This window comes from Lactuca serriola, chromosome 1, assembly GCF_051521515.1.
Source record: "Lactuca serriola cultivar US96UC23 chromosome 1, Lser_US96UC23_V15, whole genome shotgun sequence".
NCBI classification, from domain to species: Eukaryota; Viridiplantae; Streptophyta; class Magnoliopsida; order Asterales; family Asteraceae; genus Lactuca; species Lactuca serriola.
This window is the reverse complement of record NC_136408.1, coordinates 70,468,014-70,481,028: the sequence shown is the minus strand read 5'-3', so window position 1 is coordinate 70,481,028 and position 13,015 is coordinate 70,468,014. Positions and strand designations below refer to the sequence as shown.

The following is a 13,015-nucleotide window of genomic DNA, read 5'->3' as shown; positions in this document are numbered from 1 at the left end:
ACTTTTGGACCAAAAATCTGTTGGATATAGAGCGTGTTCGGCAAAACTAACTAGTAACGAGTAGCAAGTAGTTTGTAGCGTTTTGTTAAACGCTACATGAAGTAGCATTTGGATTTGGAGCGTTCTGATTAAACTAAACGCTAGAAGCTTGTAGTGTCAAACAAGATTTTTTGTTTTAAACGGAGCGTATTGTCAAACGCTAGAAGCTAGAAGCTCTTAAACGTTCCGTGCCGAATACGTCCATAATCTTGATGGGTTAAGTGGTTTTTGGTTCATGGGTCGTTTGAGTCTTTTATGCATGTTTTATTGAGTATTAATTTTAATAATAAAGTACTTGGTCAAAGCTCCTTCCGATTGAGATCTATGTAGTTGGGTAGAAAAGGTCTTTGACCTGGTCCTTAGGTAGAATAGTATTTAATTTGTTTTTCTTTTGATTGTCACGTGGTGTGTAAGGCCTATAAGTATATGCAGAGATTGAGTTCCTACTCCACTCCTTTTCATTTCTCTTTATTCTTATTTTCTCTTCATTGTACAGTAAACAAAAGTGGTTGTAAGTGAGGCTTTATACTCTACAAAATCATCATCATCAGACAACTGCGATTTGTACTGGTCCATACCTTTTTAATCGTCCTACTGATTTGTAATCTCTTTTTTATTCTCGCCCTCGGTCATTGATTGTTTTCATCAAAGGGTGGAAGGGTTGAGATTTAGCACTCTAATTCTCTCCGAAATTTGACTTCTATAACGAACTTGCCTATATGGGGGAGAGTGTTGGAAGCAAGGTTGCGATAGGAAACAACAATTTTAGAAAATCAATTCGGCCTCATACTTAGGTTATGTCAAGTCTACTTGTGGTGAGGTGAGGGGTTGGGCATTGTTGTGCGTTGTGCCTAATCAACAGATTCATTTGGATATGTTGTAAATTGCAACGTTTTTATTATGTAAATATGTGATGAATTGTACAAAGGGTTCATGTGATTCTTATAAAATTTCATGATGATGATTATAAAATCTATCAAGTTTAAACCATATGTAATTCACTATGTTTCCCACCCGAATGTACTATTTTTGATATATGCCTCATGTGAGCATTATGATACGACTTGCCGATTAAATCAACATTATCGACTAATTAATAATTATTTAATTATTTATTCAAATTAGGTATTGGCTATCTTTATTTAAAACTAGGATATATTTTAGTATCTTTTAATTTAGGATATGACTATTTGTTAACACTTATATATATGGTTTTGATGTCTTTTTGGTTATGATGGAATAAAAATTATAGAGTTTTACTCTGTTTTGGGAGAATTCTTATGTCTCGAATAACATGTCTTATCAATTGGTATCAGAGCAACGATTATGGCAAATCACTGTTCATCGGAATACTATTCCTGTTAGTACTGTTCACATTGATTACTGTTATCGGAATATTGTTCACAACAACACCATTCACAAGGAATGTTCATCTTTATTTAGGGTATTGAGATGGGGAACATTGATCGAATCACTCAGCTGGAAATAGACTTGGCTAAACTCCGCCAGGATCTGAAAGACGATCGGGAGGCTAATTCAAGCGGTTTAACCAAGTGATGAAAGTTATCACCGACTTGTCAGTTAAGTTAGGAGTTAAGTTAGAAAGCTTGAACAACAAGAACGAGGAAAAGAAGGTGGATTCCAAGGGATTCCAATAGAGATCCATCAAGGAATCTGATGAGGAAAGCAAGGCATCCGTAATAGAGAAGAGTAAGCGCAAGGAAGAAGAAGAAGAAGAAGAAGAAGAAGAAGAAGAAGAAGAAGAAGAAGAAGGAAACAAGGGCAAATCTAATAGTAATTTCAAATAGGTTGACTTCCGAAAGATCGCGATTCCCATATTCAATGGGAAGACTCCCATGGTTGGATATACCAGGTGGAACGCTACTATGATATCCAAGGTATTGAAGGCATGGTGTAACACTCTAAATTTTCAAATAAAAATTTCATTTTTAAAACCATACAAAAACACAGTTTAACATTTCTCAAACCCAAGTAGTTGTTCAAAACACAAAACAATAAATTGTTTGACAATATCCCAAAATTCTCAAAACATAATCTCTAGCTGGCGTGTACAATCATGCCGACGCCTTCCCGCGATCCTGAGATTTACCTGAAACACATATCACACAACATTGTAAGCACAAAGCTTACTGAGTTCCCCAAAATACCACACACAAATAATTAGCCTCTCATGAATATAACTCGATAAGGACCCTCCAGTCATGTGTCACAGTGAAGACCCTCCGGTCTCACAGCTCGGGTTGGACTCTCCAGTCTGGTATCTCAGTGAAGGCCCTCCGGTCTCAAGAAAATGCTAAAAATGGCCATAAACTCTCTGATGGAGAGATTTAACAATCAAGTGATCAAGGTAATGGCTTTTTACCTCCAAATAGCCGTTAACACTAAATGAATGTCGGATCCAAAGACTCCTTCTTGTTCCAAGCCTTTTACTCCTCAAGTTCCTTCAAAGAATGTGTCACACCCTCAAACCAGACGACGGAAACGTCCGAGGGCTTGTGTGACTAACAATTGAATAATCATTACAATGGATATACATGAAACATAACACATTCATCACCAAAATTACATATTACAACCAACACTGTTCACATCAAGTACATTGTTAAAAATACATAAGTTCAAATTGTTAAAAGCACGATAAGTGATGTTACATAAAACAAAACCATACACACTTGCAAATCTTCCAGCTTAACGATTTCCTGAGAATACAAGTTATTTTGGAAACGGTCAACATATATAATGTTGGTGAGTTCATAAGTATGTTTGAGTAAAAGTCTTTGTATCTTTCATAGAAACCCAAAAAATCCGATATTTTCTGTAAAATGTCTGAAAATGATGTGAAAATCAAGTATATAATGCATGTGTGAATATCATAGTTGTGAGATATATATATATATATATATATATATATATATATATATATATATATATATGTATATATATATATATATATATATATATATATATATATATATATATATATATATTGTAGTTCAGATTTCCTTGTGTTGTAAGTAAGTGATTATTGAGTATTGATCTTTCCCCAGAAAATCCGATATTTTCTGATTTATAAGAATGTCGAGGTTCTTGTATCGTTAAATATGTTATTGTGTATTGACACCATCGAAGAGATTATCTCTGAAGTATTAATTTTTGGTATAAAATCCTAGCATGAGCCTTTATAATCATACATGGTAATGACTAGGTTGCTTGTCTTGACATTTTTCCAAATGGCGTGAGTTGCTCAAGGTTTTGTCGCCCTAGATTGGCCTAGTCTAGCTGTAGCGAACATCTAAGGTGTGGGGGGTCACCCCATATAAATCTATACACAAACTCTCGCTCTCCCCCCGGGAGACTCTGATTATAACTACAAGCTAAGACTGTACACTCAAGGTGCCAACCGACACGTCTCACTGGATTCTCAACCTTTCGTACTATGTTTAATATTTACGTGTATGTTATGTGTTATCCATCCAAGGTACATTTATAAGTATACGAAGTTCAATAGTTATGTGAAGGTATAGTTACGATTTTACTAAGCATGTGAATCTCAGTACAAGCCCAATTAGCATGTAAATGGGTCACAAAGGCCCAAAAACATGTAAGTGGGTAATTTGGGCCCAATAGGCATGTAAATGGACCACATAGGCCCAATAAACATATGAACCATAACTCAGCCCCAAATTAACATGTGAATGGGCCGCAAGGTCCAATAAACATGTCATGGATGATATTGGGCTCAATATACACCTGAATGGGCACTTAGAGCCCATTGGCCACGTAAGATGAATATTAGGCACAATAAAATTGTTAACGATGTATTCCGTTCATTTGTATTGTTTTGTTGTTTATTTTAGCTCGTGGTTCACTAAACTTATTATAAAAAGTCTCCTTTTTCATAAAACAACATTTTTGGTCAAAAGCCTCAAATTTTAAATTAAGACCCAAAGCTTTGTAAAAATGACATTTTAGTCCATAGTTTGTAAAAATTTGCAATTTTGTCCCAAATATCTAGAAATTCACAGTTTTAGTCCAAAAGTATATATTTTGACATTTAAGACCTAGCTTTGCAGAGAAATGCATTTTCAACCCTTTGTTTGTAAAAATTTACACTTTTGGCCCAATTTTTTTTTTTAAAAAAAATTACATTTTTGGGCCAATTTGAAAATAAATGTTATTTTCACCCCTAAATTTGGTTTATTTACATTTATGACCCAAATTTTTGTTCAAATATCATTTTAATCCTAAAATCTACATTTTTTTTCGCAAGTTGGGCTCAAAAACCGTGAGGCCCAAAATTTTGGCCCATTAAGCTCAAATTTGCATTTTTGGCCATTTTTAAGGTATGTTTAACATAAAATTCCCTTGCATTCTCCCCCAAAAATCATGTAAAAACCAAAAACAAGGGGGTATGAACTCACCTTTGCTTTATGTTTCGGTTTTGAAGAAGAAGTGGAAGAGATTTTTGGTCCTAACAACACCTTTGATGTAGATCGCGAGCTTATGGGGGTTTTCTAAGAGTATCATCACCAAAAATGTTTAGGAGAAGTGATCTAACATGAGAAAGGAGTTATATAACTTGGATATGTAAAAAATTACCAAGAAATGATGATATTCTTGTGAAAATCCTCTTGAAACACAAGCAAAATTTCGAGATTTTTGAGGAAGAAGGAGAATGATTCTTGAGAATGATAAAGAGAAGTTGATGTGGTGTGTGTGTGTGTTTTTGCCTCATGGCCGAGAGTAGAAGAAGAGAGGGGAGAAAGGTAGTGAGGTGACATGCATGGGAATATGAGAGACCATGCCTTGATACATGATGAATATTATGGAGGTGACACCTCCAAGTCAACTCCCCTCCCCCCTTCCATTTCATTTTTCATTTTTTTAATTGATGATGGGCCGAGGGTTCTTGGGCTAGGAGAAAGGGTGGAGTAGTTTGGGCCTTGACTTGCCTTTACTCGAGATCATGAGGCCCAATGATTACTTTTCGGCCCAATGGGATCATTAGATAGCTCACAACCCATTTTGAAAGAAAAAGGGACTTTATGGCCCATTAGGGCAAATTAATTCATTAATGGCTCATAAGGCCCATTAAGGGTAAACTAATTTATTTTGGACCCAAAATGGCCCAAAATGCTAATTTTTATGGAAGTGGGTCCAATTAGACTCCAAATAGGGTTTCCAAGCCCAAAATGGTTGAATTGGATGCTTATTGGTCCATTAGGCCCAATAAGGAAATCCTAGTCCAATATGGACTTAAACCATGGTTCTTAGGGATTCAGACTCTTTGATGAACATAAATGTTGAATCTAAATGAGCTTTGAGTGAGATTTACTTAGAGTATATGATTTACAATAGTTGATTGGTTACACAGGAATAGAATTTCCTAGCTAAAATGCTAGTTGTGACAGAATGCACCAAAACACACACTCTTAGCCTCGCTCTCTCTCACAGTGGATGATAGCTCGATTAGGGTTTGTCTCAGGGTGATAAGGTGATGAGGAGACAAGATAAAGGGCTTAAGTTCCTTTAAATAGGGTGCAAACCCTGAAAATTAGGGTTTTCACACTCAGCTCCAACTCGTCGAGTTGGGGTCCTCTAACTCGTCGAGTTGACTCTAAGATTCACGCGACTATCTCGTTCTCTACTCGACGATTTGGGGCCTCCAACTCGTCAAGTTGCCCTGTAAGAATGAATATAAAATAATTTAAATTCATACCTGGGAGTCGGGATGTTACACATGGAACAACTTAAGATAGCCTCATGCATGGAGGGAGTGACACTAGCTTGGTATAGATTAGATGAAAATCGAAGACCTTTCAGGTCTTGGGCGACACTTAAACAAATACTTTTAGCAAAATTTCAACCCTTGTACAGGAGAACCTTTGATAAGATGGCGAGTCATTTGGTGGATTTCCAGAACAGGTCTTAGAAGGAACTTTCATCAAAGGACCCACACTCAAATCATCAGTAATGGTCATGAAACCCAAGGGTCTGACCCGCACAATGATATTCACTGTTATGACCAATGAAAACCGAGCTGACGAGGACGAGACAAAAAATTATGGGGAATTAGAAGACAATCCACAATTTCAGCAACATTTAGTTGCAAAACTGAGATTTCCACCTTGAGAACAAGGTGTTTGTTTGGGAGGGGAGTAATGATATGACTCGCCGATTAAGTCAACATTATCGACTAATTAGTAATTATTTAATTATTTATTCAAATTAGGTAGTAGCTATCTTTATTTAAATTAGGATATCTTTTAGTATCTTTTAATTTAGGATAAGATTATTTATTAACATTTCTATATAAGGTTTTGATATGTCTTTTTGGTTATGATGAAATAAGAATTATAGAGTTTACTCTGTTTTAACAGGTCTTATCACATTATTAGTGGTATCGATGAGATGACAATGATATAAATAAGATTGATGAATAAAAACCCTCCACACTTGAGTTGTTGATCCCTTATACATGTTTTACACTTTTACTAAACATGTTATGGTGATTTAATGGGTTGAAGACTTTGGGATTTTCCATTTCCTGTGGAGATCTATTTTGTTAAAAACATGGTGAAAATTTATATTTCTCAATTGGCTCTACAAATGGTGTTTCAAATGACATTATCTACGAGGAAGAGATTGTTAATGTAGAATAAGGCTATAAGATTTTTATGCGACAAGGTCCCACTAAACAAAAGAAAAATAAAATCTAAGGCTAGATCAAAATATTAGGGTCTGTTTGGTATGATGGAATGGAATGGCAAGGGAATGAAATAGAGGAGATAATGGAATGGAGGTGCTAATGGAATGGATCATTACCATTCCATTGTCATGTTTGGTTACTCTATTGCAATAGAATGAATCATTAATCCATGTTGTTTGGTAGGTAGGAATAGATGAAGAAATGGAATAAAATTCATTCACAATGACAAAAATAACCCTAACTAAAAATACATATAATTTACAAATTTTCACAGGGTTATCTAATTAAAAATTACGTGTATATTAGGAAAATAAACTATATTTAACAAAATAAAATAGAAAGAACATTTTTTTCTCGCTAAAAATTTATTGAAAATTCATCATATTTAACATCAAGCAGCATCATCAAGAACGTTCTTAACAATTCAAGTTTGTAGTTTCATCAACCTTAAAGAAGATAACCATCAACTCCCCATTGTGTACTAGCTTACATACAACCTTGTGACACTTATGAATGGTTAAAACAACAACTTTTTTCATCTATTATTCTCCGTTCCAAAATTCATTACCTTTGTCCCACCTGAAGATTTCAACATTGACTTAAATTACCATTGAGTTGGATTTGTGAAAAAAGCAGTGACATTCAAGAGAATATTGCCATGAAAAAATAGTGAAATTCATTAGCTTTGTCCCACATGGACATCTCAAACATTGCTTTACTTAATTACCCTTGATTTGGATTTTGTGAAGAAATGGAACAAAGAAGAGCAGACTTTATTCCTAAGGTGGTTGTATACTAATTGGACAAAATGGGAATAAAGAAAATTGCATTGCAGGTCCTAGTGGTCTAAAATGTATAACAAATTGCAATAGCAAATTCAATTTGGTTCTTAATTTATATCCATTATAGACAATATAATGTTTATCCTACAAAAATTAAATGAGAAACCTACACATTGCAAGAATTGTCTAACTTCACAGGAACATGCTTATACACTCAATGATATTGATTACTTCGGTGCTACTTACAACATCATCAACATACGTACAAACAAAAACTCATAAGTGTAAAAAAATACTAACCTTGAAATTGTTTAAGCCCTGATGGAACATATAAGAAATCAATGGAAAGCTTTCATGAGGGTGTATTTGTAATGCGATGAATGTATATATATCTATTCGATTAAGCCCTAGATCATAGGAAAATATTTTAGAGATGACTTGGCAGCTAATTTCACTGTGATTTTGAGGGAATTCGAAATATGTTGTTGGTTTCTCTACAATTGTGATTATCCTCAAAGAAAAATCGGTATTGTTCTTCAATTAATGGAAGATATCACACTGATTTTTAGAGAGGTCGCGCCTATGCTTCCAATAGAGGGCAATTTTGGGAGATACAATATTGAGAGGGAATGGAATGGAAAAAAACTGGGGTACCCCAAGGAATGAAAACATCGTGTTTTGCCGGAATGGAATTGCTTTAAGAATTGGGGTTTCCTTTCTTCAAACCTACCAAACGTGTCTTTTTTCATTACCCTTGAATACCTCTTTCCTTTCTTTACCTTATTCATCCATACCAAACGCGCCCTTAGTTAATTAAGAACAAGCATGCAAAGAAAACGAACGTTGCAAAATTGAGAATGTTGTTGTGGAGATGACATAGAATGTTGTTACAAAAGATACCAAACTTGGCATTTAGAATACAACTAGAAGTATGGAGGTGGTCACGATCGCTTGTGCAGGAGGAGGGAAGCAAAGAAAGAATTAAGAAGATAACATTAGGTTAGATTTGAAAAAGTTAGCTCTTATGACCTCAAATATATGTTTTAAACCTTTATAAACCAAAATGCCAAAAAAAACCCGACCCGAACCAACCCATAACCAATTGACTTAACTAACTCAATAACCATTAGTAACAAAATCTCTGCACTACAAGATATCAAAACATAAAAACCAAAAAAGAGCTCCAAAACCCGTATCTATCGTGTTATTTAACCACCCTGTGCTCACTTTGTGTTGCCAAGCTCGGTGCGCATCTTCTTGGTGGCTGTAACCATGTTAGATAGCGCCGGCTTCACCTCAGAATACTTTCGCGTCTTCAGTCCACAATCAGGATTCACCCACAAAATCTCCCGCTTCAAAACCGCAGCCGTTTTCTTGATTCTCTCTGCAATTTCCTCCATTGATGGTATTCTCGGAGAGTGGATATCGTACACACCAGGACCGATTCCAGCACTGTACTTGATTCCCTCACGGAACACCGACAGAAGCTTCTCGTCGGATCGCGAGTTCTCGATTGTTATCACATCAGCATCCATGTCGATGATGGAGTTGATGATGTCGTTGAAGTTTGAGTAGCACATGTGTGTGTGAATCTGTACACCATTACAAACATAAACCAATCGTTGTTCAACCGAAAACAGACGACGCTAGGGTTTCGACGGAGATTACCTGAGTGGAGTCCTGGACGCCGACGTTGGTGATTCTGAAAGCGTGCACCGCCCAATCCAAGTAGAAAGCATGCTCCGATTTCCTGAGCGGCAAACCTTCTCTCAACGCAGCTTCATCGATTTGGATGATTTTGATTCCAGCTTTCTCGAGATCCTGGACTTCATCCTTAATCGCCAAAGCAATCTGGTAGCAGGTTTTGAATCTGCAAATAAACAGATCAAATATTCAAATTCCAATTCTTTTTAAGCAAATTTTCTTCTGGTTTGTGGGAATGAAAAGGATTAAAATTAGGTTACCTGGGTTGATCATTACGAACGAAGGACCAATTGAGGATGGTGACAGGTCCGGTGAGCATGCCTTTCATGGGGCGTTTGGTCATTTGTTGAGCCATGGAGGACCAGAAAACGGTCATGGACTTTGGCCGGCTAACATCACCGTAGATGATCGGCGGTTTCACACACCGGGACCCGTAAGACTGCACCCATCCATTGGCGGTGAAGGCAAAACCAGACAATTGCTCACCGAAGTATTCAACCATGTCGTTTCTCTGTAAATTAATGTAATTTCATTTTCATGTCTTATTTTCGACTAATTCATTAACCAAATTTACTGGTTTGGGGATCATTTTCTTGTACCTCTGGCTCTCCGTGGACTAGCACATCAATGTCGAGTTCTTCTTGAAGCTTCACAACTTTATTGATCTCTTCTTTCATGGCTTTAACGTAATCTTCCTCTGTGATCCTATATATATAAACACATGAATAGTAATCAAACAACAAATTAAAAGAATCTTGCAGACCCATTTGAATATACTCACTTCTTAGCCTTGTATTCACGACGAACTCTCCTAATGTCAATGGTTTGAGGGAAAGAACCAATGGTGGTTGTGGGTAGAACCGGAAGATTGTTTTTCTTCTGTTGGGCATCCAATCTAGCACCAACATTGGTGGCACGCCTGTGGGTGGAACCCTTCAAAGCATCAGCCTACAAAAACATAACAAATGAATCTTTTGGGAAATATAGTGATACAAATTAATGTCAAGAATCTGTATCACTTACAGCTTTTTGAACAGCTTCATTAGTCACCTTTGGTGAGGACTTCTTTGAAGCTAGAGCAGCAGCATTAGCCGAGAAGTATGCCTAAAAATTAACCCACACAACCAGTCACACCATTATACATGTATGTGTATGTGTAAATGTATGCATATGTATGTTTATGTATATGTACCTCGTCTTTTTTACCAGATAAGGCCATAGCCAAGGCGTTGACTTCAACAATCTTTTGAGCAGCGAATGCAAGCCAAGATTTGATTTCATTGTCCAACTTGGTTTCATTTACAAGATCAACAGCTGTGTGGAGGAGGGAGCAGGAGGTTGACACCACAAGCTTGTCTACACAAATCATGTTTCAAATTATTGTTCTTGCAAGTATGATAAAAAGACACCATAGTTTGCAAGATTGAGGACTTATGAAAAAGAAATCATGGTTTTCAAGATCAATAACTTATGAAAATATGCAAAAACGATCATTTGTTTTTGTCAAAAACTACTCATTTCTACCTTTGCCAACGACACCCTGAAGAGACTCAAGGATCCCAAGAGATTCAGCAAGATCATTAGCCCAAATGTTCCTTCCATCAACAACTCCAGCAAAGAGGTATTTTCCAGATGGGAAGCTGCTCTTGATCAAATCAAGACTGTTTTTACCACGAACCAAATCAAACGTGTACCCCGTGACAGCTGGCAATGACGTGAGTATCTTAAATGCATCCGCAGTAATATCAGCAAAATAGGTTGCTATAAGAACATTAACACCAGAACAAGCCGACTGTAATCCAGAATAAGCCTTGGTGAAAGCTTCCAATTGGTGGGATTCAAGATCCTTCACAATCGTAGCCTCATCAAGCTGGATCCATGTCGCACCAGCTTCCTTCAATTCTGTAATGACTTGCCTGAAGGAATAGTTACAGTTACAGTTACAGTTTCATTATGATGTAATCATATAAACAATGAATTAAGGTTTTGTGATGATAAAGAGAAAGAGACATACTTGTAGATTGGGAGGATTTTGTCAAGAAGAGATAAAAGATTGAAGGTTTTCTCAACACCTTTTGCAGGTTTAGATAGCAATAAGTAGCTTACAGGGCCCACAAGAACAGGGACAGTATCAACTCCAAGCTGCATAAAAGATGAATCAGTTTCAAATAAAACTTACACATGTGGAAATGGATCAAATAGCTCAAGAACACATACAGCTTTAGCTTCCTTGAATTCAGTCACGGCTTTGTGAGAAGCATTTGAGAACACCACATCAGGGCCCAACTCAGGAACAATGTAATGGCTGTGTATAAACAAACAGTTGATGGCATCAAAATCGAATTATGTTAAGGAAAAGGAAAATAAGAACGTGAACATGCAACTTACTAATTTGTGTCGAACCATTTTGTCATTTCCATAGCAGGGACGGATTCGTTTCCTCTAGCCATGGCAAAATAAGTATCGAATCCAATCTCACCGCCTTTCCAGTTGTATCTTGAAGGAACAGCACCAAGCATGGCTGTGGTGTCAAGAACCTGATCGTAGTAAGAGAAAGTGTTGCTAGGGATGTATTTGATGCCAGCATCCTTCATCTGTTTCCAGATGTTTGATCGAAGATCAGAAGCCACTTTCTGCAAATCATCGGCACTGCTCTTACCATCCCAAAACGATTCAAGCGCAAATTTCAGCTCTCGTTTTGGTCCCATACGTGGATAACCAACGATATGAGATGCCATTGTCCTGTCAATCCACAAATCGAACGATTTACATTTACAGAACTATAGCCGATTAAAATTTCAGATTTGAATGATCTATCAAAGCAATCATGCGATCGGTAATGGAACTTATCATGGCGTATACGTAAATTTACACAACGAATGAGAAATGCGATCAAGTCAGTGACGTATACCTGGAAATAGTATCTGATTGTCTAATGGATTCGAGGTTTTATCAAATGAAGTACTGAAAATCGAACTAATTACTAGCAACAACACATACAAGCGGAAGGGTAGAAGAGGGCAAGAGAGTGGAGTTTAAATCGGATCCAAAATCAGATGGAAAAGGGCGAGAAAAGAGCAATGGAATAGGGAGATACTTGGAAGAGGACTTGTTCTTTCATACATAGTATTAGGATGACCAAGATTTTTGAAAAGGATACAGTGTGAGTGTGTGTGTGTGTGTGGAGTATTTATAGTTTTTGGGATAAAAAATTACTACTAGTATGATAAAACAATTTCACGAACGATATGATAATTTTGTGATAAATCATTCCAAAATTAGTATTTTATGATGGGAGTTGATTTGTATAAAACAAAAATTCTTCATACACAAAAATTATGTTTTAAAATGTTGTATTGTAAAATTTTATTAAGCATAAAATGTTGTGTATGGATAAAAAATATTTTATATAATGATTAAACCATGTAATTTGCTTTTTTTTTTCCTAATTATTTTGGTTATTTCAGTATTTTATATAATGTTTTTGGTTTAACGATTTTAATTATATATTGAAAACAAAGCACTATTGTTTCCAAAGATATTTAATAAAGTTGTTCCAGCTATTGATATTTTTATATTTTTCTATTGTGGCAAAATGCTTCAAAAATACACGGTCCAAACACCTCTCTTGATTTAACTAGAGTGTGCTACTCGATCGCTTAGGTTCAAATTGTCCACTTCGACTTCATCAAATTTGAAATTAATACATTTTCTCTTGAACATATTATTAAAAATTAGGTGTGAGACTCATGTATTACAT

General features: G+C 36.1%; 1 protein-coding gene across 2 annotated transcripts; it reads right to left on the bottom strand.

The window, feature by feature from the left end:
• Positions 1–8,556: 8,556 nt before the first annotated feature.
• LOC145091490 (5-methyltetrahydropteroyltriglutamate--homocysteine methyltransferase-like) lies at positions 8,557–12,412 on the bottom strand. 2 transcript variants are annotated; one of them, XM_079029229.1, is made up of 12 exons: positions 12,167–12,412; positions 11,644–11,997; positions 11,473–11,560; positions 11,270–11,397; positions 10,780–11,171; positions 10,448–10,611; positions 10,279–10,359; positions 10,037–10,203; positions 9,855–9,960; positions 9,516–9,766; positions 9,220–9,421; positions 8,557–9,143 (listed from the first exon to the last, which is right to left on the bottom strand). In XM_079029229.1, the coding sequence occupies exons 2-12, from the start codon at positions 11,991–11,993 to the stop codon at positions 8,775–8,777; spliced, it is 2,298 nt and encodes a 765-aa protein (XP_078885355.1). In that variant the 5' UTR covers positions 11,994–11,997; positions 12,167–12,412; the 3' UTR covers positions 8,557–8,774. The 2 variants fall into 2 exon arrangements, with proteins under 2 accessions (XP_078885355.1, XP_078885359.1); XM_079029233.1 differs by having other exon boundaries at positions 11,644–12,412.
• Between the last annotated feature and the right edge of the window lie 603 nt (positions 12,413–13,015).